Genomic DNA, 24,810 nt, shown 5'->3' with positions numbered 1-24,810 from the left:
AGAGCCCCAGTGGGGGCAGGTCCCAGACGTGGTATGAGCCAGGACTGAGTCAGGCTTCTGGCCAGCCTGCTTAAAAATGTACTGGTGGGGTAGGGGAGGATGCATGTAGTCTACAGCATTAACCAATAAGTTTTTGCTTATCAGTTAATCAGTTAATCGACTACACTCTTACATCCCTAATCTAGACTAGACTTCTAAAAGCTGTGAGCACATGCCAACATAACCTGGTAAATGGTGGCCTAGGCAACAGATCAAATTTCCAAAAACAGCTAAGTGACTCAGAAACCAAAGTCCCATTTTCAAAAGTGACATGGGCATTGGGAAGCATATGTCTCTACCTTTATAAAAGTTACCTAATCTATTGCCCAGGCAGTGGTGTTCATGGGCCTATGAACAAGAACTCTAAGGGGTTGCAGCTTGATTTCATTTTCCATTGTGGCATTTGGTGTCCCCATAAAAAGTGTGAAATAATGACATTAGCACCTGTCTGAGCGCCATTAAACAGAAATGCTAAACATACCAGGAGACCTCATAAGGCAGGTGAAATAAAAACAAAAGCTTTCTCCCCCACTAGATTCCAAGGTTGAGCAACCAAACAGATCAATAGTTTTATATTAAAAAGAAAAGTAAAAATGTAAAAGAATCCGATTTTGTCTCCCACCCCTTCAGTTCTAATGCCTCTCAAGCCAAATCATCCCTTAATGAGCAGTTTTGTTTAAAATGACACGCTTGACATGAAAAATCATATGTCTCTCTGAAATGTATTCATCTGCAATAGCCACTAACAACATCTAAGATTCCAGTGATTGGGGAAGGAGAGGACAATATTTTAATCTGTGGTCTCCGAGTGTTTAATTTGTGCCATGGGCAGCATTTTGGGCATAGGCAGCTTTAATATCCCTGTATAGCTGGTCCTAATCCTGCAGCTGCTCTGTGTATAATTGCCTTTACCACCATGAGTGATGTTAATGGCATTGCCCAGGGTTGTAAAATTAAGCACATGCATAAATGCTTGCAGATTTGAGGCCTGACCTGTCAAAATGGAGGAAGTGGCTAACTGAAAAGACCACTAATAAGCATGAAAAGAGGAGTAGAAAAGCTCTAACCAAAAATGTTTATAGCATTTTTAAACATATATAAGAATATTAATAATATTAGAAAGTGGATGATTTTGAAAGTAGGCAGTATCAAAAATATCATGTTGACAATGTCCCTTTTGGACTGACGGCAGAACATAATCCCAGATTTGCCCCACATTGCTTGGTTTGGCTTTTACTGTACTATTATTTTCTTTTGCTAAAAGAACCAGCTGCTCAAAGTCCAATTTCCTTCTCCTCCTGGCTGTTTTGCCATTGCTCCTGAGTTATTCAACATTAAAACTTCTTTCCATTTTGCTTGGCCTGTGCCTTGCTCATTAGATTTAAATGCTTCAGGAATGTCTCCAGCTCTGCTTCAGTTTAGCAGAGTGACAATCTTAGGCAAATGTTTTCAATGTGTCTTTCAACGTGTGGTTGTTTTTCTTTTTGTTTGTTTGTTTGTTTTGTTTGTTTGTTTGTTTTAATAACTTTTCTGTTTAATACTGGGGGGGGTTGGAATTACCCTTTTTGAGAGAAAATTTCTCCCTGACTTTTGTTTTCTGGTAAGCCCTTGCTCACAAACCTATCGTATAAATGGGAAAGGTGAATATGCAAACTGGCTCTGATTAAAGACAGAGGAATTTTTCATTCTGTTTCAAGATTTCTAGTGAACTTCAAAGGACTAATGAAGATTTAATCAGAGATAGATAGATAGATAGATAGATAGATAGATAGATAGATAGATAGATAGATAGTAGGAAGTAGAATATCTATCTATCTATCTATGAAAACTAAGACAATTCCCCCTTTAAATAGGTGTTTGATTTCCAAAGTAAAACAGCTGCCATCGCAATAAAACCTGGAAGCAGCTTTCCTTGTCTAAGGCTTGAAACCTCTTGCTGACAAAGACTTTCCTATCTCTACCTACCAAGCCTACCTAGAGTATTAATTTGTAGTATCTGTCACAATAATAGACTATAGATGCTGAAAAAGAATGGTGGTGGTGCCTTTTCAAATGCAATAATTTAAAAATTGAATGTTTAGCTCACAATCTTTAGGTGGTATAGATGTTTAGTTCACAGTCTTACTCAAAGTAAATTGTACCAAAAAGACAATACATACCATTACAATAGACATACACAATTACATATGTCACTTATCAAAACTATACAGTGCCACCGTTGAAAGGATAAGAACAATGACAGCTACTTCTAGTCAAAAATCTATAGCTATTAACCACAGTTATTAACAGAGGGACACATCTAAAAACACAAATAAATTATATTCATTAAAAACAGGTGATGCAAGAAAATTAGTAAACTCTCATAGCTCAGTCCTGCAAGTTGCTGAGCTCCCTAACCTGATCATCAATGTTCTTATGCACGTGCTTAATTGTAGGTATGGGACTATTCACATACTTAAGCATGTGCATAAGTACAAATGGATATCTAACCAAAATATGTAGTACAGATTGCATCCTCTGTAGAGCAGAAACTATTTACCCAGTACAACAGGGGTCTGACTGTAACAGAGGCTGCTAGGCACTACACCAGCAAGAATAATAATAACTGATCATCCCTGTGGCTCTCAAGGTGCTCCTTGAGTCATTTCCCTAGCACAGTGTCTCAGCCTGGGGCCAGTTCTGCTTCTACAGGATTCCAATGGACCCCCTAGTCCAGCTGCTGTCTCCAAACTCCTCTTCAAGGGAGGAGATGACATGGTGGAAGCAGCGAGGGGACCACCAATGTCCAAAGCCACCTTTTGGGTAGATTTGAGTTGCTCCAAATTATATAATTGTATTGGATTGTTTGCTGTTGTGTCCTGTGGGTATTTGATTAAGCTGCTCTTCATTTTTATTTAACCAAAGTAAATATTTTCCCAAATTATCCTGGGAAAAAAACCTTCCCACTTCTTACTGCTAATCAGCCAACGAACCTAAAACCCCTCTGATGAGTTGGCACTTTGTCACCGACAACTTAATGAAGGAAACAGGGAAAGCCCTAATCGTAACCCTACTCTCTCAGAAAGTCTTTTTACCAATGCCATTTTTTGCAATATAGAAACAAATCACGACAGAGCTCCACAACCATCCCAGCTCCTTGTGAGCTTTTGTCTTGGGCCCAGGAGCAAACCGAGCCACTGTGTAAGGATTAACCTGAACAGTCCTTAAGAAGGCGGCACAACCTTTCTGCCACCCAGCCACAGAGTTACACAATGTGCACAGCACACCTGCCATGCTAATCTTGTATGAGTGTCACTTAGTAGCATTTAAGCAGATAACGTGCCTAGGGTGCTGCTGGGCAGACAGAGCCTTTACTGGAGTTGCTTGAGGGACTCTTTCATTTACTCGCTCCGAGCAGCCTGGTGAGGAAACCCCAAAATCCTAGACCAATAAACCTGTTGACTTTAAAAAAACAAACAAAAGTAAAACACAAGTGTATAGGCATCCAGAGCTCGATGTGTGGGAAGCTACGGGAACACATCAAGCATGCTGCTTTCAAGGGAAGATCCAACGTCTTACTTTAAAAGTATGCTCTCTCAGTGGCCTTGCGTGAAGGGCAGTGAAAGAGTTACACAACAAAGAGATCACGTGCTAGAATCTGTCAATGCAGGGCAAATTGGAAAAACCTGACTACCAAGCCATGGGGTTTGCTTTGGGTGGGGGGCATCTTTCTGGCCTCTCTCAATCACCAGTTACAATCCAATAGAAAGCATGAGGAGCATTACCACCTGCCAACTTCACACGGGAGGCAGACTTGACTCCTTTCATTTGCTAAAAGCAGTCACCCAGGCCTAAGGTCACAAAGAAATGTAAACAGCCCTGCCAACCGGTGGAATCCTCAGCCTTGAGCTAGGCACCCCAGGGATCTGATGCAGAAGGCGGGTTAGTTGCCTAAGAAAGGGATCCCGAGAAACCAGCAGACTGAGCAGAAAGCCAACAGACTAAGCTAACCAGTAGGAAACAACTAGGAGAGCGTTGTGGCCAAAGCCTCATTCATGAGAAGTACAGTAAACTTCCGATAATCCGGCACCTTTAGGACCCCGGGTGGTGCTGGATTATCAAATATGCCGGACTATCAGAAGGGGGGGTTATGAGGGGTCTGGAGTGGGGTGGGAGGGGATGCCACCGCAGGCCCCTCATAGCCCCCCCCTTACGATAGTCCGGCTCTGCCCCAGGCATCCCTGATTCAGCCGCTGCTGGTCAGTTTCAGCAGCAGCTGAATCTGGGATGCCTGCAATAGAGCAGCTGGGGTGCTGCCGGGTTGGTCCCGCAGCGCTGTCCTTTGGCGCTGCGGGACCAACCCGGCAACACTCCAGCTGCTCTGCCCCAGGCATCCCCAAGAGCAGCTGGGGTGCTGCTGGATTGGTCCCGCAGCCCCGAGGGGCAGCGCTACGAGACCAACCCGGCAGCACCCTAGCTGCTCTGCTCCCGGCTTCCCGATTCAGCTGCTGGTCAGTTTCAACAGCAGCTGAATGGGGGAAGCCTGTCCGGCTGCCCCAGCACTTCCGGGTTCCTGATGGTGCCGGACCATCAGGAGTCCCGGAGCATTGGATGCCGGACTAATGGAGTTTTACTGTAGTTAGGCACCAAGGGGCTGGAAGGTCTTGACCTGAGATTTCTCATTCGCCACAGAAGAGGTATCTGACTACAAAGTCATTGGGTTTGCTTAGGGGAGGAGACGTCTTTTTGGCCTCTCTCAATCACCTTCATTAAAGCTGTTCCACTCCGTAGAAATGTTTTTTGGTGCAGGGTCTTGAACCCAGCTCTGGCATGCTTAGAACACACCTGCCAGATCAGGCCATCAGGTGATGTGGGCAGGGGGGAATCTCAACAGGGCTTAGGAGTGAGCAAGGATACCAAGCAGCTCATCAGCATTAGAACTGTAATCAGCTGTACACCTGCCCACCCCATGGCAACTGAGGCTATGTCTACACAACACTCTTCTTTTGGCGCTGCACCACGTATGTATTCAGGCAGCCTCCAGGCAGGTTTAAGCAGCAGTGGAGATGGTGAGGGGAGCAGAGCACTGACATGCCTGAAGGCTCTGGGTATGAACCCTAGTATACACTTTGCATGGCTTTCTGCTAGTCTAAACCATCCCACGCTGCTATTCCTAGAGCGTATTTCAGTATTACATTTAGTGGGTTTAGACACTATCCTGCTGGTTCCCTGCTATTAGAGCTTTTCCCTGCTGCAGAGAAAGAGTCTGACATCAAGGAAAGGCCCTGGCAGTGGAGAGTGAGTGGGGAATGGCTCCCTGCAGCCCACACTTTTTACTGGCACGTGTAGCTATACACAGCAGTGGGGTGTGATATGCTGTACTACTACACATGCCACACAAAGCAGTATGTAGTGTAGACTTAGCCGTACCAGCCATGGGAGTTCAGAGGCTACAGCATTAGGGTGGGTTGGGCAGCAACTGAGCCGGTGCTTGGTGCATTTGAGTGGCATAACATGCATCTTAGCTGCATGACGTGACAGCAGGGCACCTAAGCTGCTTTGTGGATCCGACCCTCTTGCTTTCCTCTCCTTTTCGCTGGGATTGAGCCAGCACTTCAGCATCGAGAAAGATGCGCCAGGATGTAAATGAGGAATGCCTGATGACTCCACAGTTGGGGAAGGGATGCCTGAGACCCCCAGACGAGTGCCCAAGGAAGAGGTGATAAGTTGAGTGTCAGTTCTGGATGATCAGCACCTCTAAAAATTAGGCCATGAAGACTGACATCGCAAAGGCCACCACCAAAAAAGCATTGAGAGTGGTTGGGGGCTCGGCAGCTAGCAGGATCTGGCCCTAACATAGCAGCTAGCCAATAAACCAGGCTTCAGCATAACTTTAGGTTTATCATCTGCCATAACATGGTCAAGAACAGGCACTTTGCTACTTGATTTCATTTTTACATGCTGCATGTCATAGTCAGAAAGTTGTACGGCCAGAAGGGCCCACCACAGTTTGACCACTTCTATGCCACAGGTCACCAGCACCACCCAGCCATGCTAACTCCAACCACTAGAATTAGATCAAAGTACGACAGCCCTCTGTGTGTCTGCTAAATACATAAAATGTAATTTCAGAAGCAATTGCTACACTTGCAAGAGGAAATGTTGCCTACAGATTTATGGTTACCCACCTCAATTATCTCGTGGAGGTTTATTTAAGCTTAGGAAGCATTTAGTATAATGTATGGGCTGGAATTTGCTCTTATGGAAAGTCGTGAGAGTGTTGCTATTAACAACTGGGAGAACAGAAGCAGATCCTATTTGTTTTATTTCCTGTACTTTTCACACCCAGATGTACTGGAGTGCTAATGGCCGAATAAAACCTGGTGAAATGTAATGCACATCCGAATTATTTCAGAAGCACAGGCTAAGATGTAGCAATAACAAACCAACCCTGGGAAGTTCTGGGTTACACAAGTTGCCCAAAATATGATTTGTAAAGCTCATCACAGCACCAAGACAGAACACTGGGATATTTAAGCAAATAACAGCTGTGATCTTATAAGAGGATTTCTGAATGGGATTGAGGCCCATTAGGAGCACCAAGCTAGTTCCTACACTTGTGATAAAATCCCCTTCCATCTAATTTTCCTGAAAGAAGCAAAGATGAGGGAATGAACAGAACTCTCTGTCCTGAGTCCCGGGTGTACTTCACCATCTACAGATCAGGAGAGCTGCAGCAGGTAAATACCCAAGGTGAAGTCCACAGGAATTGTTGGGAGCCCTGGATCGATCTGAGAAAACAGATCCACTTTGGTATCTCCAACTCATGAGCTCTGTGTTGGTGAGTGGCAGTCCAAAGCAGTTCAATAGGCAGCCTAATAATATTGTATTATCAGGATAATTAATACAGACAGTCCCCGGGTTACGTACAAAATAGGGACTGTAGGTTTGTGCTTAAGTTGAATCTGTATGTAAGTCGGAACTGGTCCAGATTCAGCCGCTGCTGAAACTGATCAGTTTCAACCGCGGCTGAATCTGAATGCCAGTTCTGACTTACATACAGATTCAACTTAAGAACCCCAGGCGTCCCCAAGTCAGCTGCTGCTGAAACTGATCAGCGGCTGATTCCAGGAAGCCTGGGACAAAGCAACTCTGCCTCGGGCTTCCCGTGGTCAGCCGCTGGTCAGTTTCAGCAGCGGCTGACTTGGGGACGCCTGGGGCAGAGCAGCTGGGGTGCTGCTGGGTTGCTCCAGTAGCGCGGCTCCTCGGCACTACTGGAGCAACCCAGCAGCACCCCAGCTGTTCTGCCCCAGGCGTCCTGATTCAGCCGCTGCTGAAACTGACCAGCAGCGGCTGAATCAGGACGCCTGGGGCAGAGCAGCTGGGGTGCTGCCGGGTTGGTCCAGAGCGGCGCTGCGGGACCAACCCGGCAGCCCCCAGCTGCTCTACCCCAGGGGTAGGCAAGAAAAGCCTGGTCTGCTGGGGGGGGCCCACTAGCTGCACCCCCCCCCCCCCCAGCAGACCAGGCGGACAGGAGCAAAGCCGCAGAGCACGCCCGCAGCGGGACAGCCCAAGTGCACCTGGGCTGCCCCGCTGCGGGTGTTCTCCAAGGCTTTGCTCCCTGTCTCCCTGCAGACCAGGGAGACGGGGAGCAAAGCCGCTGAGCACGCCCGCAGCGGGACAGCCCGGGCGCGCTTGGGCTGTCCCGCTGCGGGCGTGCTCAGCAGCTTTGCTCTCCATCTCCCTGGTCTGCAGGGAGACGGGGAGCAAAGCCTTGGAGCACGCCCGCAGCGGGACAGCCCAGGCACGCCCGGGCTGTCCCGCTGCGGGCGTGCTCCGCGGCTTTGCTCCTGTCCCCCTGGTCTGCTGGGGGGGTCCAGCAAAGCCCTGGACCCCCCCCCAGCTGACCAGGGGGACAGGAGCAAAGCCGCCCAGGCGGCGGGAGTCCCGCTGCCTGGGCGGCTTTGCTCCGGGGCAAACGAGCAAAGCCACCAGGCAGCGGGACTCCCGCCGCCTGGGGGGCTTTGCTCGGGTGTCCCTGGTCTGCTGGGGGGGTCCAGCGGCTTTGCTGGACCCCCCCCCCCCCAGCAGACCAGGGAGACTGGGAGAAGCTTTTCTCGCCCCGGAGGACACGGGTGGCGACCCGCCGCCCGTAAGCTCCGGGGCGAGAAAAGTCCTGTTTGTAAGTGCGGATCCAACATAAGTCGGATCCGCGTAAGTCGGGGACTGCCTGTAATGAGGATTAGGCTTGTGAGACCACAAAAGGATTTTTTAAATGTCCCTGGTTTGGAACTGTGATTCTTCCTTGCCGCTGGAAGTTGGGACCCTGCACTTGTGAGAGAGTATCCAACTACTTTCTAACATTAGTTTGTATTTTCTTAAAATAATGTATTAACTCAAAACGATAACAGTGCTAGGATCTAACAATATAGCCTAGAGGCAGGTACACAGCCTGTGATTTGCTATTCAAACTTCCACAAATAGTTCTGCCGAGACACATACACCCCTAAGCCAGTCCTGATCTGCATATTTCAATCTTGGGACGTCTTCAGCTGCTCAATTGTATAACCTGCGTAGCAGTTTTGAAATGTGTGCAGATGTTGGGACGAGAGACCACCAAATGTACGTTACCTTGTGCCCCAGGCTAAAGTTGAATGCAGCTCTCCAGAGGTAAGTGGAGGTGCTGGTGGACTAATTTACTGAGCACCAAGACCTCTACATTGGGCCCATATCCAAGAAATTATTATTAATGGAACTTGTACCAGCTACACTTCTGAAAGTGTACATCAGTTATTTTAAGGCTGGCTGGCAATAACTTCTTTCCAAGCTTCTGGCCTGGTGTGGATGTCACTGGCGATGTCCATTTGACAATGTGGTAGGTGTGTCCTTTGTTCCCCTCATGGAAGGCAGGATCCTTGTCAGTGTAGTGAGGGAACAGAGAGACTGGATGTCAACACTAAAGTAAATCTTAGGAAGGACGAGCGGTTAATGGCAGCCTGAGGTATTTACCGGAATCACTCTGCCCTACGTTACAATCATAAACTACATTTACAAATATAAACATTTTAGCCCTTGCATTGTCTCTGGAGCAATCTTTGGAAAACTGTTTTGCATCTGCCACTAGGTCTTCTTCACAGCATCTTCACAATACTGCCAGATCAATAGGGCTGCTTAGCATATTGTGCATGGAGAGATTATCCAAACCTTTCCTCAGTTCTCTGAATGATTTTGTTACTCACTGCTTTCTAATCTTCCAGTCTACTCAGTCAGGAGCAGCAACCGCCTGCGCTAGCCCATAGGCAAGGTGGACGGGAGGGCGGGGGGGGGGGGGACAGTTCAACGCTCCCAGAAAGGGGTGGGGCCTTGGTGGGGCTGGAAGCAGCCAGTCTTTTGTGTCTCACGGAGTGCAGCATACCTCCCGCCCAGTCCCCAAAGCCACATGGAGCATGTAATGCAGCACTCTGGTAGTGATTCAAAGGGCCCAAGGCTCCAGCCGCTACTGGTGACAGTGTAGCAGTGGTGGCAGTCAGAAGCCCTGCACCCCCCCCCCCTTTGAATCACCGGGTGGGGGCAACTGCCCCTTTTACCCCCCTTCTCCTCTCAGTTAAAATATTGTATTTTGTATGAATGCTGCTGACAAAGTCTTAACTGGACCTAGGTTTTCTGATCATGTTACAATTTTAAAATGTCTTCACTGTCTTTCAATAAGATTGCAGTTTAATTTTACAGTAATAGCACTTCACATTTCTCTTGCCCTGTCACTGTAGGACCTTACAAGCCTGACCAGAAGAAGAAGTAGTATTTTCTACCCAAAGAACTCAAAGTGCTTTAGCAATCAGTTAGATTAATATTATCTGTATTTTACAGAGGTGAAATGGAGGCTCAAAGGCCTTGTTTACACTGGTAATTTTTTCTGAAAAGTAACCCAGTGCTGCAAACAACGTGCAGCACATCACTGCAAGTGGGAGCAGTTGTGGAAGCACTCATGTAGACAGTGCCAGAAAATGCCAATATTTTAACATGGGGTTGTGTGGACCAGCTCCGAGCAGGGTTAGATGATGAGGTGCTTTAAAAGAACAGGGCTACTTGGAGGGCTGTTTGCATGGATTCCCATCTTTACTGCTGCCAGTGGGATTGTACCATCTTTAGCAGAGGTGGAAGTGTTTGTTCATTCATTTAAAAGGCTAATGTGGCTCGGCCAAAAAGATTAAATTAAAGCTGGCTTAATTTCCCAACTAGCAAATTCTTATCATTTCACCTCTGCTTCTACTATTTAATATTAAACGCATCCCACTCCCCTGCTGCAAGCCACATAGTAGGATTAGAAGTATTTGGTCACAAACTAATAAAATCCCATTGCTCGATACTGAGAAACCCAGCCCTTCTGAGAAACTATGATAATCTCACAAACGTTTTTTAGAAAACTCGTAACAAGATAACTAAAAAATGAATTTAGTTACACTAGTGTAAAGCCTTACTCTATAATGACTTTAAATGGTTTGCATTGCACATGCATTGATTTAGCTTACAGCATAAACTGATTAAAGTGCTTTTTGAACAAGTTCAAAAAGTTTCAATACATGTACTTTGGGGGTTGCCCCGGTGAAATTAGATTGATTTGAATGGGTTTAGTTACCCCCAGAACATTTTTTAATATACACCACGATTCAGAGGGTGCATCTACATAGCACCGTAATGCAAAATAAGATACACAATTTGAGCTATTTCGAAATAGCTAATTTAGTCATTTGGCACTGTCTACATAGCACCAAATTTCGAAATAAAGCACTATACCAAAACGTCCCTTACTTCTCATAGAATGAGGTTTACAGGGACATCAGAATAGCGAGCCCAAAATACCAGGTTTTCTGTGAAGACGTGGGATAGCTATTTCGGGATACCTCAGTATCCTGAAATAGCACTAAAGTGCAGACATAGCTTAAGGGCCCAAGACTGCAAACTTTGTTTTATGCAAGAAATCCATTGACTGCAACAGGAATATTCATGTGAAGAGGGGTTTGCAGGATCAGAACCTAAGGCAACAGATATGTTATTTTCTGGAAGTACCAGACTTAGAATCACAGAAATGTAGGGCTGGAAGGAACCTCAAGAGGTCATCTAATCCATCCCATGCACCCAGTCCGGTTCTCTCTTTTGCTTTTCCATCTGAAAAAAGCATCAGTTTTTGGTAAAGACAGAAATAGATAGACCAGGACACCTCTGCCTGAGGGAGACTAGCTACGCTGATATTTGATATAAGAGCTCAGCCTGAAGTGAGAGGAAGGAGATGTGATGGATGGTTAGTAAGAAGTTACTTGACTTGTGTTTGTAATAGAAGCTCTTTGGATTTTCCCTGAGATCTCAACGCAGACAAGAACGTCATTTGCATTCCCACCTTTACCCACTTCCCGCAGATGGAGTAATTTTGTATCGTTTGGGACACTTAAAAGAAGAAAGCAAGAAAGAAAGACATTGTTTGACATGCTGTCTCCTAAGACTCTGCTGTTTTGGAAACCATTCCTGGATTTGTTTCTTATTATACCATTCACATATACTAATCTTAGTTTGATGTGAATAATCCACTTCCCTGCAGGAAGAGTTTACCAGGCATGACAGCAGGAGCCCACCAAACCAGTAAGACAGAGATTACTACAGAGATTAATCCTGCTCACTTGCTTGCTCTTTCCTCAAGAATTAAGGGTCATAGGAATTTGAGCAATACAAACATAGTCTGAACTCCCACAGTGTTCTCCTGGCACCCATCTAGACAGCCCCATCTCCTTTTCTTTACAATGTCACCTTCTGAAAGCAACAGCATCCTTTCTGCGGGCAAAGTGCATACACGTCCCGGAGGTTACATTTTCATCATTTCCTCAAATTATCAAATACAGTCTGTTAATTTCAGCCATGTCTGCTCAAATACTCATTTAGAACTTTCTAACACTTAGGACTTGTCTCTGTGTCATGGTGGATTGGTGCTGCAACAATCAATCCACTGACCAATTTATTACATCTGCTTAGACACGATAAATCAATCTCCAAGTGCTCTCTCATTGACTCCAGTACTCCACCAGGACAAGAAGAGTAGCCAGAGTCAACGGGAGAGCAGTCCCCACTGACCTTACTGCATGGAAGACACGGTGGTGAGTATGTCAACTTTAGCTATGCTATTTGTGTAGCTGAAGTTGTGTAGAGTAGATCAACAGGGGGAGGGTATAGTGTAGACAAGGCCTTTGTTCTAACACAGCATTTTGGATCTGCAAATCACAGAGGGCAGTAGGTCTCATACACCCTGGCTGTGTCTACACTGGCCACTTATTCCGGAAAAGCAGCCACTGTTCCAGAATAACTTGCCAGCTGTCTACGTTGGCCGCTTGCTTTTCCGGATGTAAAATCATTGTTTTTCCAAAAAAACTATGCTGCTCCCGTTCAGGCAAAAGTCCTTCTCCGGAAAAGCATCCTGCCAATGTAGACGTGCTTTTTCCGGAAATACTTATAACGGAAAACTGTTCCGTTTTAAGCATTTCCGGAAAAGGGTGCCAGTGTAGACGTAGCCCCTGTTTTACAGATGGGAAAGCTGAACCACAGAATGGCAACTTGATCTGTATAAAGGTGCCACACCAAGGTTATGTCTACACTGGCGGGTTCTTGTGCAAGAACATCTTGCACAAGAGTTCCTGCACAAGAACTCTTGCACAAGAACACGTCCACATGCTTTTGCGCAAGAGCATCCATGGCAGTGTGGACACTCTCTTGCGCAAGAAAGCTCTGATGGCCATTTTAGCCATAGGGCTTTCTTACGGAAGAAACCCCTGCTGCGCATCCACACTGCCCTCTTGCACAAGAGCTCTTGCGCAAGAGAGCTTACACTTGTTAGAAAAGAGCGTAGCTCTAGCGCAAGAAGCCCTCTCTTACCACGCTTTACTGTAAATCTTTTTGTGCAAGAGCGGGCAGGCAGTGTGGACGCTCTGCGGAAGAATGGCCATTCTTGCGCAAGAACCTGCCAGTGTAGACATAGCCCAAGAGAGTGGCAGAACTGAGAATGGAACTGAAGTTTCCCAAGTCCTCTCCCTCTGCCTCACCAAACTCTATCAGACAGTTCTTAACCAAAACTCAATTCCATATTTTCCACCTTAGGCCATGGAAGATAAGTCCATCAGTGGTGATTAGCCAAGATAGTCAAGAGAGATGCAACCTCATGATCTAGATGTAACTAAGCATCTGACTGCCAGATGCTGGGGCTGCACAACAGTCGATGGATCATTTGATAATTGCTCTGTTCTGTTCATTCCTATGATTCATCTGGCATTGGCCACTGTCAGCAGACAGGATACTGGGCTAGAAAGACTATTGGTCTGACACGGTATGGCCATTTTTATGTTCTTATTTCTAAATTATATACAGATATATGTATTTTGTGTATTTTACATTATACATACATTCGCATATATGAATAGGAATGCATGTATAATATATATACATAAAAATAACAAGTGGTGATTATATCTCTATGATCATTTGTGGAAATATGTGCTAAACTGTATTTATTGCTGCAGGAATTACATTTGCCTCAGCCCGTTGACTCTCTTACCTGCTTTCTGCCCACTAATCCCTCTTGGCCAGGATTACTTCCCAGTTCGAAACCTCTGAGCAGTTTTACACAGCCGCTGTTTGTTGTAGTTGTTATTTTAGACATCCTTGCTTTCTCCTTTCCACAAAGTCTGGAATTTTCCCCACAAAATTATATGACGCTAATGTGCATGACAGTTTGTATTCAGTCCAGAGCAGGTTTAAGATGAATAGTTCATGAACACTTAGGTCTAGGCACAAGCGCTTCATACCATTGGAAAGGACCCAGGAATTCCCCCCTTGCCAAGAGTGTAATGCTTTTGTCTCTAATCGTGATAGGACACAAGTCATCACACCATAAAATTAGACAGTGTGGTGGATTGTTTTTATATCTTTCTAATATGTATTATTTTCTCTCCCACAGTAACTACACTGCATGCCATTATAGGAAGGATATGAAATACTGACCAACTTTGACAAACTGTGAAACTCTCAAACATTTTTCATATGTTTTCTTCCATAAAATATGTGGCATATACAATATCCTGGAGGACTATGTGGTATCAAGATGTTACAGGCATTTGTTGAAGGAAATGTGCATGTTTCACTGGTGGCTTCTCCATTTACCATATGGCTATCTTAAACTCAAAGAATAAAACTTCTTACTGCCCCACTATGTTCTTGCTGTAATACAGTATAACTTGTGCCTGTGCATATTTTATAAGTACAGCGGCAGTGATAGAGAGAAAATCTGTACTTCAAAGAAGAATCCAGATTTTAGAAGTGATCAGTCACTGTGAGAATGTACCCACAAAAAATACAAGCACACACTTCTGATGAGCAGACAAGCCCACAAAACTGTCCTCCCAGCCTGTTACTTTCGCTCTTTCACAATTGAAGGCACAGCTGTAAATGGTGAATAAATTACATACAAAAGATAGAAACATCCAGTGATTAAGACACTCAGGACTTTAGAGCTGATCATGGTTAGCGTGCAAATACCTGCAAACAGAGGATTCATTCAAGGATGAGTGTTAATTGTGCGACTGTCTAAAACCGCTTATGGGACTGGGCGTTTCAGTGTCTGACGCAACCCAACAGCTAGTTCTCCCCAAAGGCGGGTGCTATTTACCAGCCTCCCCGAGGCTTGGTGCTCAGAGGCATCTCTGACTGCAGGGTAGCCAGCTGGGGTGGGCGTAGTCATTCCGGGCAGGTCAAGGCCAGGCCCGGACAGCACGAGGAGCAGCGTCCTGTGCCCGGCACGGCTGCCCCCGTGGCCTATTCCGGAGAATCTCTTATTCCTACTTCAAAGTACTGCCGGGGCACAAGGGATGGGACTTGCGGGGCCTGGCGGATCCGGGAGTCGAGCTGCCCGCCTGCGGCAGCTGCTGGCCCCGATGCTCAGCCAGGGCTAGCTCGCCCAGCCCAGCCCAGCCCGCTCCGCCGCCCCCAGGCAGCCCCCGTCGGAGCCGCCCCCAGGGCCCTTCCGCTCCGGGCGGGCTGGCTCCCTGCGCTCTCAGCCCGGCTGGACCCGTTCCCTGCGCGCCGGCTGCCTGGGCCTTCCCCTCACACTCGCCGCTTGTCCCCGCGCAGCCGCCTCCCGCCCCGGCCTGCCCGCTCATTGCTGCGGCCCGGGCAGGGGGGCTCCGCGCCAGGGCGCCACCTGCTGCGGCCACTGCCCGGAGCGAGGGCGCGCCCGAGGGGCTAGTTGGCGGGACAAGCAGCGCCTGGCGCCTCCGCCCCGCGCACGTTCACAGGGGGCCGGTCCTCCGCTCCCGCCTGAGGGCAGCCCTCGCCCGCCACTCCCTGCAGTGCGCACACAGCCCGCTCCCCGCCGGCGGGCATGGGGGGCGGGTTCGTCCAGAGCGAGCCGGGCCGTAGCTCTGTGATTCAAGTCCAGCCACGCGAGCCCCGTCCCGCCCCGGGCTGGTGTAACGTGAGTCTCGGGGAACGGCGCGTTCCTCGGGCGACAAGAGCCTCTGCTGCGGGGGAAATCACCCGGCCCGGGCGCTGCCAGATTCAGCCACGCCGCCCTCCCCGTGGCGGAGCACAGCCGGGCAGCGGGCGTGGCACTGCCCCTGCCGGGAGCGGGGCGCTGGGCCCTCAGCTCTCACTGCGGCGCAATAGCCTCTCCGGCGAGGGCGGGAAGCCCCTGGGCTCGGGGGCTTATTTAACCCCAGCGGGAACGGGCCTGGGCTCCTCCGCGCACGTGGTTTCGTGCGGATCGGCTTTTGTGCGATTCCCGGGGAGAGGTGCAAAAAAGGCGCTTCCGAACCAGAGCGAAAATGAGACGCAGCGACCCCAGCCTTCGCTCGGTTTCACTAGGGAACGGGGCATGAGTTCCAGGGCACGACACGCAGCCGTCCACCCCGCCCGGGCAGATCCCCGTGGAGCCGCGAACACCGCTCAGCTAACCCCCATGAAACCCAAACCCCGAGCGCCTCGATAACAAGACAGAAAAATACTGAATTGAATGATCAAACCAGTCACAGCTATGCGCGGTTACTCTAAATATTAATCTATTCAGACACACGCCACAATCTATTTGCATGAATTTTCTGTTCTATATCCTCGATTATCCTGATTTAAAATCCTCTCAATAGCCAATTTTGTTTCTTTAATTTCGGTTTCATAAAAATCAAATTAACCCCTGTTAGATAAGGGAAACTTTTAACAAAAATTGGCTTGAAAATATAGAACTTCTGAGAAATAATAAGAAGTAATAAATCCATTGTCAGTGTACAAAATTGTCGTTGATTATTTGTTGGAATATTTGGTGCATACGCTTTGAGTTTGGGGCAGTATCTTTTTTATTTAATTTCTAATGCACTTTTTGAGATTTGTTAAGATTTAAATACTTTAACTCCAAATTTCCATTTAATTTGTAATTGTGTTTTGTAAATAAGCATGGTATATAATGTGTGGATACATAGCTAAATAGATAGATTAGATGATGGTATTTGTATATATAAAAGCTAATCTATTTTCACCCAGCAGCAAAGGAAAACTATAGCAGATTTGAACTGAATGTATTTAATGAAGTGATTGTGCAAATTAGACTCTCAGATTTTTCAATATTTATACTAGCACCCTAAAAACGATTTTAAAATCTGGTCTTGATTTGCTGTGCTTTATGAAAAACACGTTGCTTTGCAATGTTTCAGACGTTAGCAGCCGTGTTTTACCCGCTTTCCAATATAGCGCTTTGGGGTGTCTCCCTTTATCCCAAATTCATGCAGAAATGGACAAGCTAAACAGTCTTATGTTTTGTGTGTAACCTCCTATAAAGGGTATTAAAATTAACGAAATTAAAGTACCGAAAAATGGGATAACAAGGAAATCTGCCAGATTACCGGAGAAAGGATTTGTTTGATTGATTATCCAGAGGAATAATTTGTAAACTTGATTTACATTATTATTGTTGTTGTTAATATATTTGTATTATTGTTATTTTTATTGTTATTATCATGGTGTTATTATTTTATTATTTCTCCACTCTTTCTCATTGCTAGGAAGCATTTTCTTCGCGGGGAATTTCCTAAAAATACAATTTTACGCACATCTTTTTGGGTTACACAAGGAAAATAAATGTATGTTGTTGCAATTCAGATGACTATTATTAATAATAATAAATAATTCACTGAGAGCCGGAGGAAGGGAAAAGGGTTTCTAGAATTTTCAATATTTCCTCATCTTTCTTTTTTTTCTTCAAAATCCATTTTTACAATTCTAGCATTTGACCAGTACATTTTTCTCCGGTTTTTATGCTGCATTTCAGAAACGTGCATTGTATTTCGTCATTTAACAATTTGTAAGTTAAAAAAGGAATTGCGTCCCAATGTACCGTGGATCCAAATACGGGAGACAGTGTTTTTTCAGGGACGAACAGAAAACTTTACCTTCCCCCTCCCCCCCAGATAAAACAGTGATTTGGAAATTATATAGAATCCCCCTTTCGCCGCTAATCATAATAATATAATCGCAATAGCAATTGCTGGACTCGCATTCTAATAGGTTGTGCAGAAGCAAAGAGCCGGCGGCCACTACCCTAGCAAGGCGGCAGTTCCTCCGGCGAAAAGGAACAGTTTTCATCCAGTGTTTGTTTTCTTCCCCCCTTGCCGCTCTGGCGGTCCAGTTGCTGTCTACAGCGGTGCGCCCTGAGTGCGTTACAGACAGGGACGTCTATGGGAGACATTTACCTCTAAACACGGAAATGGGGGCCTGAGAAAAAACACCCAGGGACAACAGTTGATTTTTTTACCTCGGGCAAATCCCGTCATGAAGTCAATATTTGCATTGGTTTAGAACAAGGAAAACCTGACGAAGCGAATCCAGCCGGGTGTCTGACAGTCCCCAGCAGGAGCCCGGGCTGGGACCCCGCGGCCCGGCTTGTAGCTAGTGCGGGGTTGCCCCCGCGGGTTGGGTTTGGCATCCTAGGCCGTGTCTGCCATTGCATGCGGCAGGCAGAGTTGCACTGAGCGGTGTGGTTCGCGATTGCCAGTAACGCAACATTGGGCTGTATTTCATTCCCTTCTCCTCTCTACTTAACTTGTCCCGGGACTGGAATCGAGGCGGGCCAGGCCCAGGGCACAAGCGGGAAAATGAGAACAACCGGCTTCCTGAAATCAACAGCGAGCCCTGCTCAAAGGCAACCGAGCCCGTATGGCCCGCGGGAGTCGGCCTGAGCCACCCACTGCCAGCTCCGGGCCTGGCACACGGCGCCGGGACCTTGATCTGCAGCCCACAGCGGCCACTGCACTGGCGCCAGACCCCTCCGGGGCCCGATCCTGCCGCCTTGCCTGTCGGTTGCACTGTGCCCTTGTTGGCCTCCCCAAGGTCAGGATCAGGCCCCGAGCCCCGGTGCGGCTCCTGGAGGGCGCGCTCTGCTGCGCGGGGCATTTCGCTCAAGCCCGCAGCTCCTGCGCTGCGCTCAGTGATCAGCCCCGCGCCCCAGCGGCCCAGGACCGGCGGTTCCCGCCACCCTCGCTCTGTCCTGCCGGCAGCTGTTCGCCGCGGGCTGGGCGCTTTTGTCTCCGCACGTGCGGCGCGGGCAGGAGCCAAGTGGCCGTAGAAGCGGGCCGGGGGGGCAGATCCCGCACCGAGCTTGGGAGCGTGACACTGGGGGGGGCGCCTCGCACCCGGCATTACCCACACCCGCTCCTGGAGGCACCCGACGCGGGGCGGCGCAGACACCCGCCTGGAGGCTGTCAGAGCCGGAGGCATCCCCCGGCTCCCTCTGGGCGAGCCGGCCTGCCTGTGACAGCGGGGGCTGAGGGCTCGGGGGGGGGGGTCACTAACCGGGGTTGAGGTCCAGGCACTGGGTCGGGTCTTCGCTCTCCCCTAGCTGGCCACTGGGGCTGAGGCTCTCCATGGACAAATCCAACCCCTTGTCCTCCCAGTCTCGCAGTTTCCGCTTTTTATTTGTCCCAATCAAGGCTTCTACCGAGAAGGCGTGAGCCCGGGAGCTGAGGGCTACTGCAGATCTTCTCCGCTCGCTCATCTTCTCCCCAGCCCGGCGCCGCGCCGGAGGAGCAACCGGTGGCTCTGCAGGCAGAGCGTGGGGGGCAGAGGCAAAGCCCCCGGCCTCTCTGCCCTCCCCAGCGGCGCCTCCCGAAGAGCCCCTGGGTCCTCTGAAGACTCTACATGAGGCAGGGCCGGGAGCGAGTGGGCAGCCCCGGGCTCAGCACCAGCTCAGAGAGGCTGCGGGCTGGGTTGCATCTTTTTTCCTTTTTTCCTCTTCTTTCCCTTCTGCCTCCCTCTGATTGATACAAACTTCTGGGAATTTTTTTTCCCAAAGAGTTAGGCAGGCTGCTCGCGCCTGTCAAAGAAAAAAAAAAGTCCCTGGCCAATAGGAGGAAGGGAAGGAGAGAAACCCAAAAGCTGCGACCCAATGAGCAGGGGAGAGAGACTCAGGCTTGAGGGCTAAGAATTTGGCCTGGTGGGTCCTGGAACCCTGGAGGAGAATTAACTCTTTGGAGGATGGAGCGGCGCAGGGGGAGAGCCGCTAGCTATAAATGCAGCGAGGGAACAACTCCTCGCTTATCGAAACCCTCCCCCCTCCCCGCCTCGCACCCTGAGTTTCTAGTGACCTCTCGCCACTCAAGCCAAACACAGTATTTGAAAGGGCCTTAAAACCTGGGACTTAAAGAAAAAGTGTTGTTTGCAGCGCGTCCTCAAACGCCTTGCTGTTGTCTTTGCTGCTGCTATCGTGGTTTCCCTTTGAAAAATAACGGCTTGGTGTATTAGATTCCTTTCCCCCTCCGAGTGATGTCTCCTTTAAAGTGATTTTTATAACAATCCGGGCGGTGACATAGATGTTTGACTGCACCGTTTTGCCCTGGTTTTAAATATTTGCTGCCATTGAGGCTTCCTTGTATTTTGACATTTGGATTGTCCATGTTCTGTTGTTAGTGCATACTTGTATCCCGCGAGAGAAAATGAGGTGAAAGCCAACTCTAGCACAGGCAGCAAGCTATTCAAAACTTCAGTATGGATTTTTAGTACAAGGGTCCTTGAGATTTGAAACACACATAAATACCCGATCGGATACATCCATAACCATCTGCGTCGTGAGTTCGCAGTAAAAGGGGGGGAAATGTTTACTAAGAAAAAATGTAGTGGAGCAAAAAACATGTTTTGAATGGTCAGATAGACGGATAAAACGCTAAGCATGTTATGACGTCAATAATAAATGAAACATGGAAAATCGTGAACAACTAGAAAAAAGGAAGACCGAAAAACACAGTCATTAAATGTTCGGCATCAGATCCAGCCAGAGAAAATGTAATAAACATTTCCCATTCAGTAGCGGGTTATTCGTGTATTTATTGTAATGGTCACACGGGGAAGGGAGGCACGGCTGCCCTGGAGCTGTTTCCAAACGACTGTAGACTGACTGGCCGTGGTCAGGCTAATTTCAAAGGGTCTTTTCCGACAGATGCGCCACCCCAAAGACTTGTGGACAGGAGGTGTGACTGTAGGCGTAGCTGGGGCGACGTGGGGTGCTGCCGCAGCGCCTGGCGTTAAGTGCCTCTCCTCGTATCCAGAGTGTACAGTTGGGGCCAATGGCTCTCAGTCCTCACTCCCCCCCCCCAAATACACACACTGTACAAATGGTTCCAGCGCCCCTGATTTGGGGACAGTCACGGATCAGTTTCTGGGGCTAAGCACAACACATCTGTATGCCCGTGGGGTGGGGGTCTCTCTGAGACGCGTTCACACGTCCCTTTCCTTCCCAGTATTGTGTCGCCTCCGGGTAGGGTTGAAACAGCCTTTGCACAGGAGAGGGGGCGAAAGAGAGTAGGCCTGGAAGGTGTGATTCCAACAGCTGAGTAACAAACACCAGGAATCACCAGGTCATTTTCCTGGGCGAGAAGCGGGCTGCTCGGGTTTGCTTGTTTCAGAATATATCGCTCCGACACGCCAACAGCGACAAACGGGGGTGCAGTGGGTCTTCTCGGAGCCTTTCCCCGCCTCGCATGCCCTTTGGAGCGCAGAACCTTCTCAGCTAGCCCGCTTCCAAGGAAGCCGCTCGGAGGAGAGTTTTTGAGGAAGCCGGAGTTTACTAGCAGTAGTAGTGTAGTGCGGTAGTAAAGTAGTGCGGTAATAGTAATGATAATAACTGCGCTCCGCAGGAACTGGAAAAATACGATTTATTTAAATAAGAAGTTTCCAGTGTTTTCCGGGGATTCTCTAAAGCGAGATAGAGAAGATATCTCCTGAAAAATTATTCCCTCTTTTCTGCCTGCCTGGTATCATTTTTTTGCCAGACACAGCCCGCTAGGACGATTTTACAGGGGAATCACAAGTTGAGAGGTAGATTTGAGGAAAACCTCAAGAGATCTCAGAATTACCAAGGAAGTTGACCAAAACTGTGTTTGAAAAGCAGAATATTTAAATCACATGTTGGGCTTTCGTTTGCCGGGTTTTAAAAAGTGTTAGCTTAGTAGACAATAGCTTTTACATTATCTACCAATGTTCATTCTAATTGTTAATTGTCTCTTCTACCTAGCTAGCTAGCTATCTGCGTGTGCTCTGCAATCTTTAATTTCAAAGGTTCTGATACAGGAACAAGTCTGTAAAATAAAATGTACAAATCTCCTTGGCATGTATGTATTACATCCCATTATCATGCAATCGATAATTATAGACACAAAGTGTCACAAAGTTTGCCAATAACTGAAAAGGAGAAAGATTTTCAGACACTAAATTCCAGTAGGTAAAGTTCTTGGGAAATGTGGACACAATCAGTATATATGACTAGAGGGGCTGTGCTTTACATTTATTACCGTGAAGACACAGAAAGAGTTCAGAATACCCTGGTATAATTGGGGCCTGTGGTAATTTACGCGCCTAAGGTTGAAAATTGGAATAAAGTTGCAATCAACAACACCCAACCCGTTAGTGGCTTCTCATCGACTCTAAACCAAGACCAGAAACGCAAAGCAAAGAAACTCCTCCGGCCACCATTACTGCACATGCCAGAAAGTAGCTTATTGGGGTGGTGCTGTTTGTTATGGGAAAACAAAAGGTTCCTTCTTGCGTTGTTGGCTATGCGGGTCCTCGCTAATCAGAAGCAACCAAACAATGAGATCTCCATTCATTGTTAAAAGTCTAGGGCCAAATCTTTGTGTTGTATTCACATCACGACAAAGTCAATGAGTCAAACTCAATGGAGTTGTCCCCGGGATTAATTTCTGCTCGGGTGAACTAAAAGAGCAGTATTTTGGACCAGTTTCTTGGTTACGGGCGTGTTAATCTGGAATCGTTCCTCTGAAGTCAGTTTGGAGTGACTCCGGATTTACCGCAGAAACTGCTGTCAGAATTTGTCCTTTCCTTGCTAAAAAATTAGATAGTTATCTCATACGAAAATCCTGATCCTTAATCAAGGCGAATAGCCTTGATTTGCAGGAGTAGCCCTCATTTTCAAAGAATCTGCTCCGCTGAACGAAGACCCAGGCTCGGGCCCTGCGGAGTGTCTGAAGAAACCTAACTCGGGCTTCCTAGTGGTCACAGTGCAAACCTGCAAATACCCCTTTCTCCGTGGCAGCGTTAACCCAAGGAAGAAGTGGGGGTGGGAGGCGAGAGCTGTGCAGATGTTCTGCTCTCAAAGGCGTTCGGCCATTCTGCCGCCCCAAAAGCAAAACGTGAACTAGAAGCCTGTAGCCAGAGCCTGCCTGGGGATTTTTGAGCTAGTAATTGAAAACAACGTTCATGCTAGTCAGCGGGTGTGGGCTGAGGGCTGCCTTATAACGCGAGCGAGCGATTTAGGTGACTTTAATACAATTTAGATTGTCTCTAAAGCGGACTGGAGTATGTTTAAACCAACGCGAGTTTAAGAGGCGAGATTCATTTAGGCAGAATTGCAGTTTGCCGGTGGAATTTCAAGAGAGGTGAATTTCCTGTGCTGTGCAAGGTCATTTATTGTGACTGTAAAAAATATGCCCACACTTTCGTTTTATGGCCGGCACCAACTGTTTTGTTATTTATCATTAGCTAATTCATAACTATGCCCATTTTACACCCGACTCCTTCGCTCGCTTCTTCAGAGTCCAGCTGGAGCGAAGCGCCGCACAATGTTTACAGTGCCAAGAGTTTTTTAAGCGGCCTTTTGTTTTGTTTTTATATTTTTTTTACAAAATAAAAATCTCGATTACTATTTTAAACAAACACCATGCCAGCCTCTTAAACCTTCCAGATGTTCGCAATAAAATGTCAGGTTTTGCCTTTGGGACTCGAAATAAAATTTAACTGCTTTCACCCTGCAATTATTCTCTTAGCTCGCCCTCCATAAATTTATCTGCTTTCTATCAGGAGGGGAAAAATCCGATTATACACTTGGACTATAAAATAAGCCACCAGCTCCCCTCCATTTTACCAGGGCTTCAAGCAGCTTTGCTCCGGGCTGTGCAGCCCCCAGGCCCGCCCGAGGTTCCGGGCTTCGGTTCTGCCCCCCTTTTTGTTTCCAGGAGAAAGCGAGCCGTCCCCAAAGCAAGGGGTGCTCAGAGAAGTTCTTCCTCTGAGGCCAGCCAGGCGCCCGCGTGCGTCAGCCCCAAGCCACCAGCACGGCGCGTCAGCTGGCTGCCCGGCTCGGGAATGAACGGCCCCCGCCACCCCTCGGCTCCCGGCGCCGCTACTTCTTGTGCAAGGCAGCGGCGGGGAAGCTCCGGACCCGAGCGAGACCAGGTGGATGGGGTCATGGCTTGCACTGGACCCGTGGGTGCTGGGCAGCGGCAGCTTTGCAGCGTGCCCCGCGCTCTGCTGCAGAAGCCGGAAGGCTAGTGTCTCTCCCCGGCAGAAGCCGGTCCGGTGAAAGCCATCGCCTCCCCCCCCCCCTTCGCCCCCGCCACCGGGTCTCTCTGGCTCGCGCCGAGCCGTCCCGGGGAGCTTTTGGGACACGCATTGCGGATAATTCCTCCCCGGCAAGCTCTCGTTACGGATCAGCCCGGAGTCCGAACCAAGCTTGCACATGGACGCCACTTTGCGCTCGCTAGCCTCCGCCAGCAAGGAAAGGGCTAAACTCGCCGTCAGTTATGCTGCCTTCGCTGCACTAAATCTCCCGGAAAGCTAAGCAAGGAGCCGGGCTATTGTCATTTTGGAGCTAACACCCGGGAGCTCTCCTGGGGCCCCCTGCACAGAGGGTGTCCGCGGAGGTTTAAGCCTTTTGACATTGCTCGGTGGCGCGCACACACCCCAGAGCCCGCAGGTCTGCGTCCACACGCGGGAGCACCTGGCGTTCGCTTCCACACAAGCACGAGTGGACACGCAATATGCCCCGCCAGCACACACCCTACAGGGCTAGAGAGCCACGCGGCTTTGTGACGGAGCGACTTTCCCCTGAAAGCTCGCCACCTGGCCTTGCTGAGGTATCTGCTGACAAGGGGAGCCCGGGTGGTCACTGGCCCCAGAGCACTGGAGCCAAACGCGAAGGGCACCCGAAAGCGAGAGGCACAAGACGCAAGCGAACAGCGCAGAGCTCGTTGCTTCGAAAGCAGCGGGCTGCAAAATAAACACGTTACCTAAGACTGGCCAGCGTGCTCTGCTTCGCCGAACCCCGGGAGCAAGCCAAAGGTCTCATCAGCTGTGCCAAGGGCTCCGGCTCACCTGGTTACCTTTCCGACCATTGCATTTGTGCTGCAGAACCGCCCTGGCCCGGAGGGGAAGTTGCTGACACCCCAGAGGAAGGGAAAAGAATACTAGACCTATTGTGCTTGCTTTGTTCAT

At 48.4% G+C, this 24,810-nt stretch overlaps 1 protein-coding gene across 1 annotated transcript in view; it reads right to left on the bottom strand.

The window, feature by feature from the left end:
• TBX15 (T-box transcription factor 15) overlaps nucleotides 1–19,400 on the bottom strand; it is a 120,947-nt gene extending 101,547 nt beyond the window's left edge. The window contains exon 1 of the mRNA XM_006132936.5: nucleotides 18,886–19,400. Within this exon, the coding sequence (XP_006132998.2) occupies nucleotides 18,886–19,087 (202 nt within the window). The 5' untranslated portion in view covers nucleotides 19,088–19,400. The remainder of the gene's footprint in view (nucleotides 1–18,885) is intronic.
• Between the last annotated feature and the right edge of the window lie 5,410 nt (nucleotides 19,401–24,810).

The sequence above is a fragment of the Pelodiscus sinensis genome, chromosome 1, assembly GCF_052426305.1.
Source record: "Pelodiscus sinensis isolate ZL-2025 chromosome 1, ASM5242630v1, whole genome shotgun sequence".
NCBI classification, from domain to species: Eukaryota; Metazoa; Chordata; order Testudines; family Trionychidae; genus Pelodiscus; species Pelodiscus sinensis.
The sequence above is the reverse complement of the archived record's forward strand: the minus strand, read 5'-3'. Positions and strand labels throughout refer to the sequence as shown.